We start from the raw sequence: 23,887 nt of genomic DNA, 5'->3' as shown, positions 1-23,887 counted from the left end.
GACTTCCGAGCTTCTCACGAAGAAAACCTGTAAAACCTGGCACTGCCGGGCCCAATTTCCCACATGGCACAACTAATGGGGGCTGAATAGTGGCTCCTAGAGATGAGGCACACACGCTGCTGTGCCCTACTCCCTGCCACTCCCTATTGGTCCCTGACATTTGGACAACTCAGCCATTTTTTTTTCATTGCCTGGCCCCGTCCAGCTTGTCAGCTTGTGATCCTGTTTCTCCAATCTCTTCTTGGGTCCTCTCCTTAGTCCATTGCTTCTGGAGAGATGTAGGTTCCTACTAGGGTGTGGGAAATAAACCCTTCAAAGTGGATATGTGCTCAGCCCTCCAGTGATGGCACATGTGATCCTGTGGCATTCCAGAGGCCTGAGAGGTAGAAAGTTCAGTGCTTTGCTTCCAAGCTCTGGGCTCTTAAGTCCAGCTGTCTGTTGACATCTTTACTTGGATCCTTCACAAGCCCTTCCAACTTGCTACACCCCAAACTGAATTCATCATCTTCCCTTAATAAAACGATTCCTTCCTGTCTCCCCACAGGGCACACGACACGATCCTGGCCCGTAGGCCCTTCACCTCCTGCATCGAAGCCAGCTCTGAGTCCTGAAGATCGATCACACCATAGAATCCCTCCCCCCCACCCCCGCCTTCCCTCCCACTGACATCTTGTCCTCAGCAGCTTGATCTTCACCTGGCACTGCCACAGCCCCTCACATTCATTTCCCTGCTTCCTCCCTTATGCCTTCTAACCCACTCCCTAGATAGAAGCCCAAATGATCCTAGAAATAGTAAACCAGGGGCACCTGGGTGGCTCAGTGGTTGAGCATCCGCTTTCAGCTCAGGGCACGATCCCAGAGTCCTGGGATCGAGTCCCACATCGGGTTACCTGCAAGGAGCCTGCTTCTCCCTCTGCCTCTCTCTGTGTGTCTCCAGGAATAAATAAATAATTTTTTAATGAAAGAAAGTAACTTTAAAAAAAAGAAATAGTAAATCAGAATCACCTTCCTCCTCTACTCAAAACTTGTCACTCCCTTCCCCTTACCTTGGAATAAAACTTGAGCTCCTCCTCTTGGCTTATGAGTCCTGCACAGCATGGTCCTGCCAACCCATCACCCCCCAAGATAAACTCAAGTGACACTGGTCTTTCTCTTTGCTGACTCTGTCACCTGCTCAGGGACCCAGCTGATAAGTCATATCCTTAGCAAGACTCCCTTCTACGGCAGGTCTTCCAAGTACTCTCTTGGCATGGTGGGTTTTGTTGAAGTAGTTACCCCCATATGGTAAATCCTAATCAGTCATCATGTCTTGCCCTAGGGTCCAGATGTCATTCCAGATTGCCCTCATCTGCCTCCCTGACTCACCCACATCTCAACAATGGTCACACCAAACCATTCTGGTCTACTTTGCACCCCCAGGACCCACTGAGTTCCAGCAGGACAGAAACTGTATTCATCTCCCCCATCATTGTATTATCAGCACGTAGCACAGTGCCTGGCACACAGCAGGTCCTCAACCAAATATATGCCAGTTGAATCAAGAATCATGAGATCCAAAAGCATTTAAGGTTTGGAACAAACTTTCTTCCAAGGCCAAGGGATATTAAAAAAAAAAAAAGAACAGCTAAACATGCACACACTTAAGGTTTTTAAATTTTTTTTTGGTTTTTAATTTTATATGTAAAGAACGAACGAAATGATCTTGTACTCATTTTATTTTCACATAAAGAGGAGCATAAAACCACGAGGCATGCAAAAAAAAATGAAGTTTTATAGTGTGGTAAATAAAAAAGAGAAGGGTGGGGACCAGTCATTGAGGGGGGAAGGAGCCGTGGTACTGTACAGAAATAGAAACAGATGTAGAGATAAAGAGAAGAGAGACAGATCAAGAGAGAAACCAGCAGAAGCATCTAGGCAAGGTACAAAACAGGGCTTTGCTGTACTTTTGGGAACGAAAGGGCAACCCTCCCGATTTCGAAAGGGGTTTTCACTCCTACTCCAGGGGTAAGAGCACTTGTCTTAAGTCCCCTTCTCACTTCAACTTTCAAAGAAGTTTTCTAAAAAAACTGACTTACTATGCTGTAAATCAGGGATTAGCACATTTTGAAGAAAACAATCTATTGAAATTATTTTTTAAAAAATACTTCACTTTGTATCTTTCAAAACTGTGGCTACAAACTTTTAAGTCATGTGCTGGGTTTTCAAAGTTAGGAACAGGAAGAGGGATGGATCCTTAGAGGCCTGTCAGAAGGAGAGGTACACGAACTTCAAGCACAGTTCAGCAGGGTCTTTTGAATTGCCCATCCAGCTCATTCACCTCTCTGGAACTTGCTATGGCCCTGGCCCTAGGTGAATGGGTGAGCAGAGCCCAGCACTGCACATGCTCTGACCTCTCTGGCCAAGCCAACAGGACCAAGGCCAATTAGAATCTCCATGAGAAAAAAAAAAAAAGAATCTCCATGAGACATCACAATTTGGGCCCCCAGTGACCTGGTGTGAGGACCACACATAAAATTGATAGGCAGGAGGTGGTGTGAGCATCTTTCCAACAGGCTTTGGAAGCCTGGTAAGGGTGTGGAAGCAGGGAAAGGTGGTCTGCAGAGAGATGTAAAAAATCAGCAACGTTGTATAGCAAGAAGAGCCGGACCCACAGGGTCCAAATCCCAGGCCCACTTAACAGCTATGAGAGTCCCTCGGCATCTCCTTGACCTCACTGTGACTTGCTTCCTGGGGCCCCTTTGAGGATTAGATAAGTCAACGCATAGAGTATGGGGAACAGCTGAATGTTAACTACTATTATTATCATTTTGCTCAACTGTAACCTCCTGAGGCCGAGGATTTCTCACAGTTTGGTTCATATCATATCACAGCATCTAGAACCGTGCCTGGTACACAGTAGCACTCAACCGGTGTCTGATGAGTGATCAGAGCATGGAGAGCACAGCCCTGAGAGGACAGAGCCTGCTAACTCCCTCCTGCCCACCTCCACCCCCCTCCCTCTGGCCTTCCCAGCTCCACTTATACTGGCCTCCTTCATTCCTCTGGCACAGTTCCAGACCTTTGCACATGCCACTCCCCCAATGCATCTTCAACCACAGTCGCCTTCTCAAGGAAATCCTAGCAGATGTTCTTCCCTCATTTTCCTTGGCTCCTCCATTTTACACGCCTAGAGCCTCGGTTTCTTTTCCTTCATGCTACTTGCCACACTTTGTACCTTTAACGTTTGTATCATTAACCTCTTTTTTATTCTTCATTGTATTTTAGTGTCAAGCACAGTATATGGCAAAGAAGTAGGTGCTCGACAACTACTTCCAGAATGAACCCCCTTGTTGACTGGGTTGACTGAACAAAAAAGTACATTTTTGGACCATTCTCAAGTCCAGCTTCTTCCCAAGTCTCCTGGCCTGGTTCTGCAAAGGTAGCCTTCTCAGACAAGCCCCTAATTCCCCTTCTAATCTGCCTTCAGTGAGTTTCTCTTCCCATGATACTAAAAGTTTTGATTCTAACCCACAGATGAACGCCACTCTCCAAGCCAGAGTCCCCATCATAGAATCGATAAGCCTAGATCAATAATGACATAAAGACTTCCTTTCCCAAAAAGCAATTTTCATGCATGACAGAGAAAATGGTACCAGACCAGCCTCGCCCCTCAGCCCCCAAATAAACAACCGTTAAGTCCAGACAAACATAGATAAGTCAACTGTTTTCAGGTTTTAGATATAGCAGGCAGCATAAGACTGGGGTCACTGAGGAAAAGAACATACAGGAGGTGAGCCCATGTTCACTCCCGCATGGAGTCACCTCCCTCACCAAGCATCTAGAAAGGTTATTCTTAGAAATAAGGGTATGCCTTAGAGTAGAGGCTACCCTAGAACTGCCCTGGCAGACCCTAAAATCAAGTCTCAACGAGCTCAACACAGGAGGGACCATTGTAAACTTTTCAGGTGTTCCACAGGTGACCCTCAGAAAATGTAAAATCAAGTCTACACAAGTTCACAGTGATCAGCCAGTTACTGAACTGCCTTTGGAGGAAGATAACAAAATCCAGAGTCTCTATAATGTCCAGTGTGTATATGTATATGTGTGTGTGTGTGTGTGTGTGTGTGTGTATAATCATCACAATATCAGAAGAGAGCCAACAGTTACTAGACATGCAAACAAAGAGGAGAATGTGGCTCATGATCAAGGAGAAGAAGTGATGAATACACACAGATCCCAAAATAATTGTGATATCCGCTCTAGAAAAAGCAACGCCAGGATTTGTAAGTTCCTAATACCATCATAAAAGTCCTTAACTGGATGTGTACACCCAAAGCACCTGTGGAGATTTCAGGGTTTTGGAGTTTGGGTTTTTCACTTGCCTGAGCCCTACTCATGTAGTTTCTCATTAAGTGGTTTCAGGGGATGCTTAGGAATCTCTACAGGGTTCTAACGCCTTACAGAATTCTTATCATAGACTACATCCATACAAATAAGAGGTAAATTTATATATATTGAAGGTTCTGCTTAATTGAGTTGGTTGGTGAGCACCAATTAGCAGTCTCAGGCTGAACAGATTACACTATTAAGAAAGATAATTTCAACTAATTATTTTGCAGAAAAATGCACACTACTTATTTTGAAAAAAAAAGTCTGAGGTTAAATCAAAAGCCACAGGCATAAAAGATAATGATTAAGAAAAAAACAGGAGGAAATGTTCATGGTATAATATAAAAAAAAAAATCAGAGTACCAATTACTGTGACAGAATATAAATGTACATTAATAGACATTGCCAAGTTTGTGAATAGAAAAAAAGGCAACAAGAACTACAATACAATGCAAAGAATAGTTATTTTATATGTAATTTCCATTTTCTCCTAGCTTTCTATATTTTACAAGAATGTATGAATTTTCCTCAGTGGACTCGCATCTGAAATTTAAACACAAAATAATGCCTTCAGAAACCTGCCAATGCACAAACCTCTGCAAAATCTAGCAATTTTTCCATCAGGAAGAGAAGGGAAAAAGTAGCTTGAGCAAGAATATCATTTCTATCCTTATCCAGCTCAGGAAGACTTTCTCATTTGGCCTCTGAACTAGTTTCTGATACTCATTCCATCTCAAATTTTCCATCCATCAGACAGGTAGGAGGCTTAGACACAAACGACAACCCAATAAGCAACAGACAGTGGCTGAGAAGTAGATCACCTAGTGGCAGATGAAGGACACAAATAGGACAAAGATTCAAGTCCATACCTGAACGACAGGATGGCCACCAGTTGGAGCTTTGACAGCTCCTCGGCTGCCTTCTGTCTCATAGTGGGCCCGGTGATGTGGCTTGGGCTGCACCTCAATCCGCAGCTCATAGGAGCCCGACTGGTGGGAGAGCGGCCACTCAAGCGGAGGGAGGGATGCGGTCACTGGGATGCTGAAGGAGGAAAAAGAATCAGTCATGTGTATGAGAAATCGGAACCAGTCAACCTGTACCCTAAATGTAAATGGTCCCTTTTCTGAAAAATCGTGTCCAAAAGGTATTTGATCCTACCATTAGGAAGTACTTATTTCTCAGACAGGATGGGTGGGACTCTTCACAAGGTAGAGATCCTTTTGTTTTCTCTTCCATCTTTGATGAAAATTATGGGACTAACATCTCTATTTTTTTAACATCTCAATTTATGAAGCTAAATTCATTATATGTGAGTTCTAGCACATTTCTAACTGCTATAGCTTATTTTCCTCTGGGAATTTTGAAGAGTGCCATTTCTCAGAATGTTCTCCCTTTCTAAATGACTGAGTGTGGAAGAAGGTACATTGAAGTGGAAATCAGGGGGCTATGTGTTGTCACTAATGTGCCATGTTACGTTAGGCAAGTAACTTCACCTCTTCTATCTTCGGGGTCTTATAATAACATAACATATGGACCAGATGGCACCTGAGGGTTATTTCAGCTCTTATTTCCAAATCTGATGCTTTCAATTAAAAGATAATTCTAGGGAGAGCCCATTTCTCGTCATAGGCATTGCTTATCAGGGCAAATATAAAACATCTAATCATGGAAAGGTAGCTAAACTTAGAGACCCCTAAATTTAAAGGAAGAGTAAAGGTCAAGAACATAACTGGAGTTACCCACCAGAGTTCAAGTCCAAACTCCATCTCTAACTACTTTGAGCAGATGCCTCTATCTCCTAGGCCTTGGTTTCCTCAACTGGGAAATGAGGATACTGAGATCATATAAACAGCTTAGCACAATAACTCCCCAATAAATATTAGGCTATCATTATGTTTCCCTATACATATATATCGCATATTTCAAATAAATAGTTATGTCCTCTAGACAATCTAATTTACTTGTGGTTATGATAATTAGATATATATGCCTTTACATCTGAAGTTGTAATGGCATGTATTAAGTTTTATTTTCCTATAGAATCTTAAACCTACCCAGCACAAGTACCCATTGGGTACTTAATATATGGTTAAAATTATGTCATTTAAGAGTTGACTGAAATCTTAATGATCTAACTAGAGTATTCCTTCAGAGCCTCAGAGAACACAGACATTTTCCCAAGATTACAGAGCAAGACACACCAAGGCTGCAACTTATGTGTCTTGATTCTGAGTCCAGTGCTCCATGCACATCTCTATACCACCTCTTATCTTACTAATTTGTTTAAAATAGGGCCAAAACAATCCATCCTTTATGGAATGACTCTAGAATAATACCTGACATTTGAAAGATCCTCAGTGAATATTCATGTGCTCGCTTTGGCAGCACATATCTCAGTGAATATTCAGTGGGTGGGTAGGTTGATGGCTGGATGGATGGATGCATGAATGAATGAATGAATGAATGAGCAGTTTTACTGAAAAGGAGCCCTGTATATTCAAAGTAGTTTCAGAGTTGCAAATGCATGGATTTGTGTCACTGTGTCCTGATTTTGCACATATGGCACCAATCATTAATCCAATCAGGATATTCTTTTCCACTAAACCCAGAGCTGCCAAAAGCTGAGATTATCAACTGGACTTAGTTAAGCATTTGCAATGAAACCAATTCCATCCCTTCTCCATCATAACAGTACCAAGGGGAGATGCAGGGGAGTGGCACCCCCTAAACTCCATCAGTAGTGGAGTCCAACTTGAACATACAATCCAATTTTAAAATTATATCCTCACTATGCAAGCAAATCTCAATCTCTTCTTTGTAACTAGTTGGCTCCTGAAGCCTCTCTTACTCTGAAGTCTTACAATGTCCACCTTGGTTTCAGTGCCAATATGCCTGCAGCCAAGGTGTCACATGTGTTACCCATACTCTCATTCTGTACACAAATTAAATTTTTTTAAAGTTTGCAAAATAAAAAGAAGGCTTATAAAAAAATCACTTCACCCTTGTATTATCTTTTTAAGTATAAAAAACAAAAACGAAAACAAAAACCAAGGAGTAGATCCACTGGGATATCTCTAAGTATCGACCTCAGATTTTCCTTGGTTCTAGAATAAGTCTTTGATGACTATAATACAATCTTAAGAATTTGACCATCAGAGCCAATGTGAAATGCTGCATGTGAATTCCAGTCCTCTGCTCCACACAGACCCTGAGACAAATATCATGAGACATCCTTGAATACCCTATCCTCTCGATCTTAAAGAAAACTGGCACTTGTAGGCATTAAAATAACTCTACCAGCATCCACAGTTATTTGGATCAAGCCACAGAATGGAGATGAAGGATAAATGATAAATTCTTTATAAACAGTAAAGTCTCAGGCAAATGCAGCATGATCATATTTTATGTGAATGTTCTTTCCTACCCTCAATCATTACATAAGTCACATTCTGGGATTGATCTGCAGCAGAGAGAGCAAGGAGTCAAGAACTCGAGATTCTTTTTTTTTTTTTTAATATAAATTCACTTTGCCAACATTTAGTATAATACCCAGTGCTCATCCCATCAAGTGCCCTCCTCAGTGCCCATCACCCAGCTACACCATCCCTCCACCCAACTCTCCTTCTGCAACCCTTTGTTCGTTTCCCAGAGTTAGGAGACTCTCATGGTTTTTTCTCCCTCTCTAATTTTTCAAGAACTCAAGGTTGGTTCTAAGTTTCCTACTCACTCATTAATGAGCTGGGTGATCACAGGCATGAGGCCTCACCTCCCCAAGTCTAGGTTTCTCAACCTGTACCAGCATTGGCTTTAATCAGCATTTCCTAAGGTGGTTCCATACAACTTTCATCACAGAACTCATAACTCCATGGCCAAGTGGCCTTTGAAATCACTGCCTATTCCTATTCCGTCCACAGCTGGGAATGGCCCCTGCATAATGATATCTGTTTAACTCTGTTAAACTCAGAAACTCCATTTTTAAGGAACAACAATCAACCTATGATGGCACTGGTGTTCTCAGAACTGTTCTGGAGGAGGCGCCAGACTGGAAGCTCCCTGTGGTCCAGTTCGGTCTGGTGCGGGATAAGCAAGGCCTGGGGGACAGAGCCCTAGTCTACTCTCCTCCCATCAATCAAAACAGCTCTCTGGATGCCTGGGTGGTTCACCTCGTGGAGGATGGGACTCTTGGTTTCGGCTCAGGTCATGACCTCATGGGTCATGGGATGGAGCCCAGCATGGGGCTCCATGCTCAGCAGGGAGTCTGCTTGAAGAGATTCTCTCCTCCTGCCCCTCCTCTCTGTCTCTGTCTCTCTCTTTCTGCCGTCTCTATCTCTCTCTCTCTCTCTCTCTAATAAATAAATAAATCTGTAAAAAAAATTAAAAAAAATAAAAAAAAGAATCTAGGGCCTCATGCTATTATCGTTACCTCAGAGTTTTCAAAGTGTTGGGATTATTTTTACCTCATTTTGTTGGAATATCATTTTCTTCCAAACTCTGTGAGCCTCATTTTTCTTAGCATCAAAATGAAGATAAAAATAATACCAGCCAGGGGCACCTGGGTGGCTCCGTGAGCTAAGCATCTGCCTTTGGCTCAGGTCATGATCCCAGAGTCCTGGGACTGAGCCCCACATTGGGCTCCCTGCTTCTCCTCCTTCCTCTGCCTTTCCCCCCAGCTCATGCTCTCTCTCTCTTTCTGAAATAAATTCTTTAAAAACTAAAAAATGAAAAAAAGAGTACCAACCAGGTTTATATAAGAATGAAATAGGGCAGCCCGAGTGGCTAGGTGGTTTAGTGCCATCTTCAGCCCAGGGCCTAATCCTGGAGACCCGGGATTGAGTCCCATGTCAGGCTCCCTGCACGGAGCCTGCTACTCCCTCTGCCTGTGTCTCTGCGCCTCTCATTCTCTCTCTCTCTCTCTCTCTCTCTCTCTGACTCTCATTAATAAATAAGTAAATAAAATCTTTTTTTAAAAAAAAAGAATGAAATAATACATACAGAACACTTAGAATCATGCCTGGCACACAGCAAGCATCCTTAGCACTGGGGACTATCACTGTCATGTCGTTCCTTTGACAACCATTGGGAGCTCAATCTCCTAGAATAAGGCTCATGGATGAGAAAGCAACTCCTAAATGCTTCCCCCATAATAAGAGGATTCCTCTATAATGACTGCCCCTCCTTTGTACTCTTACTTTGCTCAGGCTGCATGCCAAGAATTTGATATCCATCCTCTTGCCTCATCCTTGCAAAAACAAAACAAAAACCACCATGCTGAGGTGAGGACTATTATCATTCTCCTCTCGCAAGGTAATGAGCCAAGGTGCTCAATGAGGAAGGGGGTCCTGATTGATTAGCCATGCCTGCCCTGGGCACAGCACCAGAAATGCCCATGATCACAAAGCCAGTGAGGGACAGAACCAGGACTCAAATCCAGTCCCGACAGACCCCAAAGCCTACACGCTGCCACCTATATGCATCTCTTCAGCTTACCACTATTTTAAGCTCCTTGAGGATTACGGTTCACACTTGCTTTTTTTTTTTTTTTTTAGGACCTCCAGGGCACTGACAGCAGTACTGAGGCACACAGCAGACACCAACCAACATCAAGGCCTCTTAGAAGAGGCCCAGCAAACTCCCCACATGAAGGCTTGCTCTGTGCTTCCCAGAATGTCAGCTCCCCGCAGACAGACAGGTGTGCCCGTTCTGTTCACCACTGGCTCCCCAACACCTGTATCAGTCAGCGCCTGCCGGGCACATGGGAGGTGTTTGATAAACACCTGTCCCGTGAACGAATGACTCGGCCGGGCGCCCCTGAGCATCCTCACGACCACCACCTGGTGAGTTCGGCCCACTTGCACCTCCTCGTACCGACGGGGAAACCACAGCTCGGAGGAGCTAACTTCCTCGCCAAGGTCTCGCAGCCAGTAAGCGGAGGGCCAGGGTGTAAATCCTGTCCAGGGGACTCTACGCCCCATGCTCCCCCCACCCGACCCCCACCCGGAAAACGCGCCCTGAAGGTAAACCGAGGCCCATCCCGCGTCCCGAGCGCGCTCACCTGCAGATGGGGATAGCTGGCACCAGCTGCTTGGGCCAGGTGGGCGGCACGAGCAGGATGGACTCGGGGGCCGAGCTCCTGCCCTCCTCCTGCTCGCAGGGCCCCAGGAACTCCACGGCCGGGTAGATGTGGCGGGGCAGGCCGGCCTTGGGCGGGGCGGCAGACACGGGCGACGGGTCGGGGCTCGTCTTCCACATCTTGGGGGGGATGCCGCAGGGCGAGTCGGCGGCGAGGCTGTTCAGGGCGTCCATGAGGACGGCAGAGCCGGCCGCGGGGGGGTAGCCGGCCGGGGCGCCGTCGTCCCGGGGCTGCGGCGAGGGGCTCCGGGAGCGCTGGGGCGAGGCTCCGGGCAGCGGGGCGGCCAAGGCCCCGGCACACGAGTGCCTCCGCTTGGCACCAGGCGACGAGGAGCGGGAGGCCGGACGGGGCACGGGCGAGTGGCGGCCCAGGCAGCTGTCCTCAGCGAGGCTGGTTCGAGGTGACATTATTGGCGAGGTTCTGGGGGAATAATGAGCAGGGATGTTTTGAAACTGGGGACACAGGTCGTCGGGCCCGCCGTTATTGGGCGAGACGCAGGGCGAGGTGTAGGGGGAGAAGGTGTCGGAAATGAAGCTGGCAGAGGAGCCGCTGCTAGCGGGGCTCAAGCAAAGCGGCTCGCGGTAGCCCTCGAAGCCGGGCACGGGCAGGGTGAACCGCGGGCTGCCGGCCACGCCGGCCAGGGCCGGCTGCTCCCCCAGCAGGCCAGTGTCTCTCCCGCGGAGGGGGCCCCCTGCCTGCATCAGTTCGTGAGATGGAGTGATCTCGATCCGAGGGCTCAGGCCCGAGGGCCCCGCTGGCTTGGCCGCGCTCAGAAAGTTCTGCGGCCCTACCCTATCCGGCTCTCCGAATCGGCCGGGGGGTTCGCCAGGGAGACTGGGGAGGGGGCTGTATGGCTTGAGGCCATAGTCCAGGACATCATCGGGGTATGCGAGTCCGGAGGGTGGGCTGGCGACCTTATGTGCATTCGGTTCTTCTGGAAAGAGAAGGGGGGAAGGAGGGGTCTTTTTAAGCCTCTAAAACAGAACTCCCATGCAGAGCAATCACAGGCTGGGTTTTGTCTCCTGTTTTTTTCTTGTTTGTTTCTGTTTTTTTTTATAATCCCCACCACGCCAAACCCCAAGCTGGAGCCCCCTTCCCTCGCCAGAGGAAAGGCGGGGTGGGGGGTGGGCCACTTCATCCCAGATTCCTTGAAGACAGAGACCAAAGCGGAAAGACTTTAGTGCAGATGCACAGAGCACAGCTCATCCAAGCCATGCAGGACGCGCTGGGCCCGTGGCTTCCAAACTTTGGGTTCGGTGGAACCCTCGGAAGAAATGCGTTCTCTTTCACAACTCCGTTCACACCCCATTTACCGGAGACTGAAACAAAAGCTTCACGAAACAATACTTACCCTGCTACATACAATACACTCTTATCTTTCCTCTTGTCTGGGGTGATTTGGTTTGAATGCTGGTCATAACTCATTCAACAGATTTCCTACCCACCCCCCTCCCCGTGGGTCATGACCACAATACAAACCCCCACCACCACCACCACCACCACCACCACCTAGGCTCATCTCATCATCCTGCAGAGGGAGACTGCACCAGCTCTGCAGTCCAAAGAGCTCTGGGTCCCAATCCGAGCCCTGCACACCCAAGTGTAAATAGCGGCTTAGTTTAGAATGAGGACTCCTGAGTCCCGTCTCATCTTGTGCCCTTTTACAGATGAGGAAGCTGGGGCTTGGGGTGGGGAAGAGATTCACCCAAAGACACAGAATTCACAGTTGGAGAAATCCCACAGACAAGCCCCCAGGCCCTCCAAAGGCAGAGCCCTGGCTCTATAGTCTCCCGAACTATTGAGAACAGTGGGTACCCAGAGGACCTAATTTTTCTTTAGGAGCGGCCTTCCGTCTCCAGCTTCTGCTGCCACCTTGAAAGGACCCACCTGGAGAGTGGATTTAGTGAGGGAAAGAGCTGTTCTTTCCCAGCCCCCCTGACTCTCATCAAGCTCCCCCACTCAGCAGAGGCGCCTCCACTCTCCCTGTCGGGGCTTGGCTCCGCCTGACTCCTCTCTCTCCCCCACCTTACATCCAATCCAGAGCGAATCCTAACCACCCTACTGTCAAAACCTAAGCCCCAGGTATGCGAGTCTCCCTCTCCACCACGAAACCCTGCCCTAAGCCAGTGACCAACCTCTCTCACCTGGACCAAAGTCACCTCCTCTCTGGGCTACCCCCTTCTACCCTCGCCCCTTTGGTCTGTTTGCCATGCAGTAGCCTCTCGAAACACCCATCTGCAAAACTTTAAAAGCTTCCCCAGATGTGCTCTAAAGTCCTTCACACCCGTGATAGAGCCCTGGCCCATCTCGCCCCTCGTACCTCCTCACTCTTTCCCCACCTGATTTCAGCAACAGCTGCGCTAACCCCTTTATTATGTTCAAGTAGCTCCCGCCTTGAAGTTCTCGAGTGCTATCATTCCTCTGGAAACTCTACCCCCTCAGATCTTCGCGTGGCCATTTCCCTTAATTTCTTCATGTGTCTGCTCAGTCAACACCTCCTTAGATTGGCCCATCAGAAAGATCAGCTCTATCCCCACCCGTGTCACTCTCCGCCCTTTTCTCCTGCCATTGTTTCCCTGTTAACACCTGCTACCAGTTCACACCACATCTGGTATTATCTGTTTAGGGACTCTCATCCTGATGGATCAGGGGCAGGCAAACTGCAGCTCCTATGCCAAATCCGGCCCATGGACTGTGTTTGTAAATAAAGTTTTATTGGAATGCACCCGTGCACCTGCTTGTTTACATACGGTCTATGGCTTGTTTTTGCACTACAGTAGCAGAGATGATAATTACGACAGATGCTCTGTGGCCCAGAAAACCCAAAACATGTATTATCTGGCCCTTTCTAGAAGTTTGCAACCCATGCACCAGACTACGCTATGCGGGTGTTGGAACTATACCTACTGAGGTTCAGCATTGTTTGCCAGGCACCTAGCACAGGCGGTCCATAAACATTTGCTGAGTGGCTGAGCAAACAATAGATGGACCTCATGCCCAAGGTCCATCCAGCCAGAAATGAGACTTCTTCCTAGAGGTGTGTGGCTGGCCCTTGCCTTGGGGAGCCAAGGTGGCTACATAGGTGATCCTCAACCTCCTGGGGCCCTTTCTGGAACATCCTGGAGTACATGCTACCTAGTTTAGCTGAGCTGATTTCATGGGATCCAGATGGTGCTTCTACCTAGGAGAGGGCCCAGAAATGGCTTCCCACAGCTCTTAGGGTAAAGATAACCAACCTCATCTAGGCCAACCTGACCAAACCCGGCCTGCCACCTCCAGCCTCACCTCTCTCTATTCTTCTACATCTCTCCCTGGACTCCAACCAAACTATTTCTGTTCTTAGAAAGCATCTACCTCCTTTCTGCCTCAGGACCTAAGCACTTGCTGTTCCCTCTGCCACAACGGCTCCTCTCCCACCCAGGCCTCTTCTTCTCTACATTACTAAAGCCACTCATTCCTTCCAGCTCAAGTGACATGTGCTGGGGAAGGCGTTCTGGTCTCCTTGGCAAGATCAGAGCCCACTCATGCTTCTCCGTTCTGCTCCATACCCCCGCTCCTGGCTCAAAAAATATGTGCTAGTTGGGTGAATGAATTTTTTAAAAGTGAGTTCACAAAAGTCTATGTGAAACATTTAAACTGCTACTCAAAGATGCTAACATCCAAACCAAAAAGTAGAAAGATACAACCTCGAGAGGGTAATTTGGTAATATCTACCAAAATTCCAACCAAACAGTATTGCCTTAGAAATTTATCCTGCAGACAAACCCTCATATATGCAAAGTGAAGTGTGCATAAGATTAGTTAATGCTGTCCTGTTTGTAACCTCAAAAGACTGGAAGCAACCTAATGTCCATCAACTGGGGATGGGTTGAATTCTGGTTTGTTCATATAATGGGATACAACACGACTAGATAAAGGGTTAGAGAAATTCTTTCTGCATTAAAACGGAATGACCACAAGATACAGTGTCAGAGGAGAAAAGCATGCACAGTATAAAAGCAGAGGATAAAACAATGTGTACACAGGTACACACACAGCTGCTGGGAAACTAAGTAATCAAGCATGGCAGAAAGGAGATTGATTCCTGTATGACCTTGAGAAAAGAAATACAATTCCCAAAAGAAACATGTTTTTATTTTAAAGGTGATGGGGCGTGCAGGTGACATAACAGGATATACAGTAATGACACCCTGGTTTAAGAAGCAGGAAATTGAGACCTGGTCCTACTCTGCCACTAACGAGCGGTGTGACCTTGAGAAAGTCCTCCACTGGCTCTATGTCTCACCTTCCCATTTATAACAGGACGGCACTAAACCAGATCGGTCTCTTCGGTCACTTCTGGCTGTAAAATCCTTTGATTTTTTCTAGCTGGGGTCTATCAGGTCTCGCGTTCTTAGGAAGAGTCAATCCCTAACAACTCGTATCTGTGTGCAAACACACACACACACGTGCACGCACACACACACATGCACGCACACACACGCCTTCCCGGCAGGTAACAGAGGGCACATTTTTAATCTAGCAAGAGATCAACATCAAATCCATGTCCAACAATGTTCTGATCATCCATTGCCCCGTGAACCAGCACAACTGACCACAAAAAGTCTCTTAGCAAAAATTCCGGCCTTTATCAGATGAACGGCATCACATCTCATCAGACACACCCCCTCGGGCCTGATGGGAACCGGCACAGAAACCCGGCCACGAAAACACACATCACTCGCACTCGCTGGCAAGCAGTGCAAAACAGAAAGGCCGGTTTTGCTGAGCAAAAGCATCCGAAGCATTTACACTGGTTTTAATTAATCCAAGCAGCAGAGTTTTTCCGTTTTCTTTTTCCTCTCAAGATTCTGAAAGTTGCACAGCAAGCAGGGAATGTGACGGTAATTCATCATCATTCCATTCTCGGCCCTCTGGGTGTTTGACAGTAAATATCCCAGACGCACAGCTCATCGTGAACACATTTCTTTAAGCAACTAGGATTCTCTGCTCGCTCGCTTGCTTTCTCTCTCTCTCTCCCCTTATACAACTGCCCCCCTCGCAGCCAGCCCCTGGGGGCCACGGCCATGCCCAGAAGGCAACTGGGCCAAGTGAGTTTCATCTCAGAACCCCCAGATTTTCAGAAGGGTTTCCAAATTTTTTCCAAAATCTCGCTCCTTTTACAACTTGCGCGATCTTTGCAATATCTGTGTATCACCAGTAAATATTATTTACTTACTTAATATTTCTATTTAAATTCACTGACCTAGTACTTTAATTTTTTTTTTTTATTTTAAAAGGAAACTTTATACCACTGCCGCTAATGGAAAATCTGTGTCACCTCCGTAAATAGAAGGTAGGGTAAAAAACACAATAAAAATAAAAGTCACTAAATTCGAGATTCAAGACACTGTCGCCTTCCAAAGGCTCTAGTCTGAGGTCCACCCTTTTTCTGCCCTGAATGCTCTCTTTTTATTGAAGTAGAACTTATATATACCAATTTTGACTATGTAGAGTTTGATGAGTTTTGCCAAATGTTATACACCCTTGTAACCACAACCACAATAAAGATGTAGAACATTTCCACAACCCCAGTAAGCCTACCTTTTTTAAGGCTGGAGGTGGGGATAGGGAATGGCAAGTGCTAGAAAGGAAGGTGTTAAAGACACAGTAGCACCTAACAGAGACTCAACCTTGGGCTCGTTCCAAGCAAAGTAGCGCTGCAGAAAAATGGCACTCATTACACGCAACGTACTCATCAGTGGACCTACATAAAATCATCTCATCTGTGATGAGATGTGCTGTGAGAGATACCTAGCCCACCCTCAATGCATCCATACTCAGAAGAAGAAGGTAAAAGCCACGACGGCAGATTCAGAGGTTGCTGTTCTAAGTCCTCTATGCCTCCATGTCTTTGCATATGCTGTTCCCCTTACCTAGAACTCCCTTCCAAATCTCCTAGCCTCACTCCTCCTAGCCAGCCATTATTCATCCATCAAGATTACACTTGGGCCACCTCCTGAAGGCCCTCCTAGATTCCCTAGTCTGGATCAGGAAGCTCTTCTTCTGGGACACCTAGGAGGCTCATCAATTGAGCATCTGCCTCCAGCTCAGGTCATGATCCTGGAGACCAGGGATTGAGTCCCACATCGGGCTCCCTACATGGAGCCTGCTTCTCCCTCTGCCTGTGTCTCTGCCTCTCTCTGTGTGTCTCTCTTGAATAAATAAATAAAATCTTTAAAAAAAAAAAAAAGGAAGCTCTTCTTTTGTGTTCCCAGAACCTACAGAATCATGTAATAAGTCTATCAATTAAGGTCTTAGAGGCAGACAGGGATCATAAGTCAATAGTAATAATAAACCATGAAAGCAGCTAATATTTATTGAGAACTTACATGCCAGGCACTGTGGGAAGCACGTTATGTGTGAACTATTCTATCCCCATAACCACCTATGAGGTAAGCCCTGTGCATCCCCCTGTCACAGATAAGGAAACTGAGACACAAGGAGGTGAATTAACCTTCCCAAGGTCCCACCGCCCGAACCCAGACAGACCCGAGAGCACCATCAAGCACCAGGCCGGGGATTTTCAACCTCAGAACCAGCAGCAATTCAGGCCTAGGCTAATTCTTTTGTGCGGGCGGGGCGGGGGGGGGGGGGGCAGGGGGAGAAGGGTGTTGAGTATCACCCCTGGCCTCTACCTACTAGATGCCAGTAAAACCCCCACCCTTCTCCCAGTTGTAACAACCCAAACTGTCTCCAAGTATTGCCGAATTTCTCCTGCCAAGCAGAAGAGCCCACCCCCCAGCCCAGGCGAGAATCCCTGCTCTGTGCTGTATAACCCTGGTGTGCGTGGCCTGCCACATACCGAGAGGCCCAAAAGGCTGCTGGAAGCATTCACTCAAGTCAGGCCCTGAACCCAAAAAGCTTCAGAGAGGAGACATCTGCTCCCTGTTGGCCCCAGCAGGTGAAGCATGGAGCAATGTCTGGAGCAGACACTGGAAGGCCTGATTCCCAGCACTCTCCCCTTCCTCAGCTTCCCAGAGGCTCACCCCAGCATCCGGGGCCGTGCGTGGGGGGTGCGGGTGTCTCAGGCCACTGTCGGGGACTGTGGGACAAGATTTCTGGGGGAACCGCTCTGGCCCCACATCAGCAGGGTGCCTGCACAGAGATCCGGGTTTCACCTAGCACAGAGTGAGGGGACACCAGCTGCACCACCTCGCCCCTCGCCCGTGTGACCGGGGCACCCCTCAAGTCCTCACGGTGATGAGGTCAATGCGGTACCAACCTGAGAGTTCACCTAACCCACATGAAGCCTGAAACACACGGACTGAGCACCCAATAAATGGGATCTCTTGGTGTGATGGTATTATTATGGAAAGTGACTTTTGAAATGAAAATTCTCCCCTTTCTCAGCTCACACTGCTATATTTTATAACAACTTGCCAGCAGGACACACACTGGCCCCTAATGCCTCCAAAAGCATTAAAAGAAAGAAGAAAGGGCAAGAGGCCTGGCTGGCTCCATCAGGGGAGCATGTGACTCCTGATCCCGGGGTCCTGAGTTCAAGCCCCATATTCAGCATAGCATCTACTTAAAAGAAAAAGGGAAGAGTGTTTTATAAAAATAAGATGGATTCGTCAGCACTTTGAGAAATCTTTTTCTGCTAGCCTTCAAAAAATATGTGGAATAGGCAAAGAAGGCTTCCAATACCCATCCATTTTATGCTTTTACTCTTTCCCCTGGGCCATCTGGGAGCTGATCAACTAAATCTTACTAAGGTGTTAGTGACTCAGTAAGCTACTCGCCGTAACAAAAATGATGACAGCTAACATGTCTGTACCACTGTAGACCAAGAACCCCTGGGTACACATTTAATGTTTGTCCCACAAGAACCCTATGAGGCTGGTGATACGGTTTCCTCATTTTACTAATGGGGAAAATATGGCTCAGAGAGGGTGACGAATTTTCCCAAGGTCACACTGCTTCTAAGTGGCAGTCTGGCTCCCCCGCCTCCTATCCATTACTCTAGCCTGCTGTTCATGAAAGGGGCTACATTTGGGCTGGCAACACCTTAACCCCGACACTGGGACCAGGAGGTACCCCAAGAATTGGAGCTGCTCTGGGGGTTCCTTCAGGAGGCAACTGACAACCAACGACACGGATTCCTTTCTTCTGAAATATTCACATTTGCCCCAGGATTGAGTCAACGATTTATTTTAACATCACACTCAGGCCACACGGAGGTCCCTGCCAGCGCCTCTCCTCCTGGAGCCTCTGGCGGGCCTGTTGCTCACCCTCGGGGACACACGGCCAAGCCCGAGGCGGGCGTGCAGTGCCAACCCGCCAGCCAACAGATCGCTTTTGAAAAAAGAAAAAAAAAAAGAAAAAAAGGAACAGCAAGAGGACATCTCCGCCTAGAACTCCGGGCGGGTGGAACTTTCAGGAAGCAGAAAAGAATGACCCAAATAGAAACCCAGCGAGGGAACCACCACGGGGTCTGCCGTCCGGGGGCGGGGCGGACACAGGAAGAAGAGGGGCCTTCAGGCCTGGATGGCTCGGAGGAAGGGAGCCAGGTCACGGCCAGGGGGCTGCGGGCCGCCGTCCCTGTCTGCCGGAGGGACCCACCGTGTGATGAGCCCACGCCCCAAGGTGGTGCGAGTCACAGGCCCTGGGCTTGAGTCATCACAGTCTGTTGCCGGGGCAGCGCTCGGGATGCCACAACCTGGCACCAGGGAGCGGAGCCGGAGGGAAGGGGAGGAAGGGGAGAAGGGAGAGAAGGGAGAGAAGGGGGAGGTAACGAGCCCTGCCTCCCACCACCCGGCTACTCCCCTAACCTCCCGTGTGTGGGGGGGCTGCGAGGAGTCACCCACGGAGCAGGAAGGCGGAGGCATTGTGGCCGGTGGCCGGCACCACCTCCAGCCAAGCCCGTCTCTGAAAAGCGACACGTGGCCCTGGGGTAGTAAGTCCAGTGCTCGGCAAACCTTCCCCAAGGCCGCCCCGGGACCCCCCCCCGGAGGCCCCCCCAGGGCCCCGCCGCGCACACGCAGAACAGCAGCTGGATTCCTCATCCATGACCCATGTGTGTGAATCATGACGGAGAATCAGGTCGTCACACTCGTCCCAAGGAGATGACATAGACAGACGCAGGGCACGAAAGGTGAGAAATTCCATCCAGATAACTCAGGTCCAGAAGTGCCAGAAAGGGAAGAAAAGCAGTTTACCGTCCCGTCTCGTCCATGTGGAACCACTGGAAAAAGCCACCTTGAACGCCGTGCTCTTTGCTGACCTTGTCCCAGCGAAGACAGCTGTCTGCCTTCGCCAGACGGGACAGAAAGGAAGGCTCGGTCCCGCTCCCCAGGCGGCCTGCCACGAGGCCAGGAGCCCGGGACACAAGACCCAGGATGATTTGCAAACAATCAGCCTCACAGACCGGCTGCTGGCATGTCTGTGTGCAAACCCACACGCGCCCAGAGGTGGACACGTCCTCCTTTCGGAGAGCCGCAGAGCAGCGCATGGAATCGGCGACCCGCAGGCCTCAAGGTCAGCTTTTGGATGGAGGCAGGACGGCCCAGGCATCCGGCAGACTGGAGGCCTCATCTCCATCCTCAAATCGGGGTGAAAAGAGCCACCTCTTGCTGGTTTAGGCGTCCCAAGGGCCCCGGCCTGCTTTCATAGCCACCGTGTCCCAAGCTTTCACGCGTGCTACCTCTCTCCCTGCAGCTCACAACCCCCCGGGAGGCAGGTGCTCTCAAGTCCCTTGTGTTACACATAGAGAAACTGAGGCATAAAGGTGCAGAGATTCTCCCAAAGTCACAAAACGATGAGGGGCAGAGCTGGGGTTCGAACTGAGACCTCATCATTTAAGTGCCATAAAACGCACAAATGTGAAACGTACGTCTCTCGTGCCTTTTACACCTGTACGTATCTGGTTACCCACCGTCCAAGATACAGAACATTTCCCTTCTGCCCCAGGCTTCCCTGGGGGAGGCCCCCCAGCCAGTAACCCTCACCAGGCCTGACTTCTCCCACCAGAGACTCGGTTTGCCTGCCCTTGAACGTCACATAAATAAAATCCTATGGGGTGGACAGGATTCGTCTTTCACTCAATGTTCTGAGATTCACCCACGTTGTGTGCAGCCACAATTTCTTATCACCACGTAGCATCCCCCGCCATATGATGACACCATAATTTATGTATCCAAGGTCACCAGGCTGTACGACCTCTCTCTTCAAAGACAGCCATTTGAGATGGAACTGGACGTAGTGACCGTCCCTCCACGCTCGTCAAGGGGTGCGTGACAAAGAGCATAGTTCAGACAGCTTCCTCACCGAAAGGAGAAGGAAAGATCTGGTCAGAACTAACCAGAAATAGACTTCAGATAACCCTCCCTCAGACACCGCGGGCTCACCCACCTCTCCGCCGAAGGCCTGCATGAGGGGCCACGGGTGGACGCGCACTTTCCCCCCAGCTCAGCAGAGACCCCTCACCTTCCCGCCGGCACCTCGGGGCTGCACCCCTGGGGTCTCACAACCCCTGGCACTGCCGACACGCTGATGGCCACCTTTCTCGTAGCCAACCTGAAATCCAAGTGGAAACTTATGCCTTGAAAACAGTGGGGCCCCTGGACTCTTGGCTAGGGACAGAGATTTAAAATTAATACCCTGATTGAGTGACAGGTTCTTTATTTACACTTTCCCCCAGCAGTTTTCTTTTCGGTGCCACGCTCCCAGGGGCGGGCACACCTCATCACTGGCCCTGCCAGCCCCAGCCGTTCATGGCATTCCTCCTTTCAGAGGTGATGTCACCCACAGCGGATCTCAGACCGGCAGCCCAGCTTCTGAGGGTCACACAGGTAAACAGCCCCTTTCTGTATGTAGTCTGCGGAGTCACTGTTACAGGCACAGCAGACCAAGGTCTTCCCCTCCTCATTTAACGTCTCCCCCCCAGTGCAGGCGTGCCCAAGCAGGTTTGTTTTGATAAGGGCCTTTATAAATCCTGAGCTTTGCAGGCGACTTTTTTCCCTTCACAAAGCTCACCCAGGCATGGCTCAATTAAAATTCACAGGGGAAGGCCTGGCTTTTAGAAATGCATCTTAACTCAAACAGGCCCCGTGGAGAAAATGTGCTTTGCCCGAAACTCAGATGAGGAGGTGGGGAGGGTCCCAGATGCCAACTCAGGAAAAGCCATCTTCTGGCTCTGCTTGTACCTTAGTGGGCCTTTGGCTATATATCCCCTCCCCCACACCAAGAGGGGGAGGGGGAGGCATTAAAAATCCAAGGCAGGGGCTTTCCATCTAAATGCTAGTTTATAAGAAATGCAAAGGACAGAGGAACATGTTCGAAGACACCCCAGGAACGCCCCTGGCCAAATCCAGTACGCGGAGAATGGAGCCGGAAAAGTGGCCTTGTGTCTTCGGCAAAGAGGTAGCAAGAAAACAGATGGATGGGGACTTCTGCAGAATCAAAGAGACACAGTGGTCCCATCAACCAAATACAATGTGAAGATCTTCTCTGGATCTTGAGTCCAACAAATTAACTGTAAAAAGATACCTGTGCGACAAACAGGAAACTGGCAACTAGACATGTGAAATCAAGTAATTATTGTTCTGTTTTAGGTTTGATAATAAGCATTTGATTTTTCTCCAGTCCTTATCTTTGAGAGCTCCGGGCTACTCTAGTTTATTAACAAAATAGTAGGTCATCCGGAATTTGACTCAAAGTGACTGTGCCTGGGAATGTTAGAGAACAAGTGGGGGGAGGGATGAAAGATTGGCCTCATGCTGGTAACTGAAGCTGGGTGATGGGAACGTGAATGTTAATTATATCATTTCTCTATGTTTACATTTTTTGGGAAAAGTTCATAATAAAAATTCAGGAAAAAGTGAAAGGCAGTTGTTCTTGCTTTGGGGAAGCCCATATCGGGCGTTGCTCCAGGCAAGGAAGCAGACAGCCCCTGACCCATCCCAGGAAGAGCCCCAGGGTAGAGCGTTGCCTTCTTCCCTGAGCTCAGTTTGAACAATCAGCAGAAAAAAACAAACCTCACACCAGCCGAGGGAAGCCAAGTTTGGCTGGAGCTCTGCGGAGCGTGTGGCTACTTCCTGTGCTGGGGAGGAAAGAAGGAGGAAGTCCCTTCGTGGGGGGAAGCCACAAGGCATCCATCACACTGCACTTTCCAGGGCTGCTCCTTCCTGGCCCTGGCTCAAAGGTCCCATGGGGCCAGAGCAGGATACCTGGGGAAGCCCTGCCTCCCCAGGAGAGGCAGCCACAGGGGAACCTCCAAGCCCCAGAGTCTGGACATTGGAGAAAGTTTTTGCAGCCAGCCCTGTTCTGGACCCTGTTCTGGAGCCTGTTCAAGGAGCCAGATGAGGTTTCGGGGTCTACACAGTAAGTGCATTAAGGTAGACCGCACCCACTCAAGCCAGGGAGCCAGGGGCTCCTCTCTAAGAACCAGAATCTGCTTTATTTCTGGCCTGTCTTCTTTTAAAGCTCAGAATTCATCCAAGGTAAAGGCTCTCACTCTTCCAAGGAGCCAATGTTCTCAGGAAGTCAGGAGAGCTGGAGGCTATCCTGGAGCCCATCACCACTGCCACAGCCACCCAATCTCTGCACAGGCCTACCACACCCGGCTTCGAGCACACTGCCTCCTGGTAACCTCACCTCCACTCCAGCAGGTGAGCGCAACCCTGCTGCACAGGTGAGAAAACACAAGCCCAAAGAAGCAAAATCATGTGCCCTTAGGCATACGGCTAATAAGGAATTATTATGCAACTTTTCATCCATTCATTTACTTATTGTGTGCTTGCTAATGCTGGGGACTTTTGCTTGGCCAAGGTCAAGCAGGTAGGAGGCATCTAAACCAGAATTTCAAGCCAGGGTTTTCTGATTTCAGACCTCGTGCTCTGACCCGCTGAGGCCTCTGGAGCTGGGGGATCATGTGCGCCCAGAGGAATGTACAACCATCCACTGGGATGCAGAAAGAAATAGAAAAACAGCTCAAGTCCCACTGATTTCCTGTCCTTTATCATTTTTATTTTTGCTATAGGAGCATAACCCCCTTAGGACAGCAGAAAACATAAAGTTGATGATTCTAGAAATATCAAATATGAGAGGTGAACACAGCCCAGGCTCCAGGACATGGGACCCCTCAAAGCTGGAGTTTGTGACACTCTGGCTGAGTTGCAGTGCTGACAGCAGGGACTCAGAACCCCAACAACCTGGGCTCAAGGCCTGCCCTGCCATTTGCCGCTGCACGACTCAGCGAAGGTAATGGACCCCCAAAGAGTCTGACTTCACTTGGCCCAAGTGCAGCCAAAAGATTCTAATGTGCAGCCAGGACTGAGGACCGCTGGCCACAATACTGCATTTTTCATATATATTCAGCTACCCCCCCCCCGGCCCCCCACCAACCTT

General features: G+C 48.7%; 1 protein-coding gene across 7 annotated transcripts in view; it reads right to left on the bottom strand.

Moving 5' to 3' along the window:
- NFATC2 (nuclear factor of activated T cells 2) overlaps window positions 1–23,887 on the bottom strand; it is a 161,552-nt gene that overhangs the window by 114,989 nt on the left and 22,676 nt on the right. For 5 of the 7 annotated variants that reach the window (XM_041733059.1, XM_041733056.1, XM_041733057.1 and 2 more), the window contains exons 2-3: window positions 10,421–11,432; window positions 5,238–5,409 (exon numbers count right to left, since the gene is read on the bottom strand). In XM_041733059.1, coding sequence (XP_041588993.1) covers window positions 5,238–5,409; window positions 10,421–11,432 — 1,184 coding nt within the window. The remainder of the gene's footprint in view (window positions 1–5,237; window positions 5,410–10,420; window positions 11,433–23,887) is intronic. The other 2 variants (XM_041733060.1, XM_041733061.1) reach the window with 1 other exon arrangement.

Source organism: Vulpes lagopus, chromosome 18 (genome assembly GCF_018345385.1).
Source record: "Vulpes lagopus strain Blue_001 chromosome 18, ASM1834538v1, whole genome shotgun sequence".
Lineage (NCBI taxonomy): Eukaryota > Metazoa > Chordata > Mammalia > Carnivora > Canidae > Vulpes > Vulpes lagopus.
This window is presented reverse-complemented; position numbering and strand designations above follow the sequence as displayed.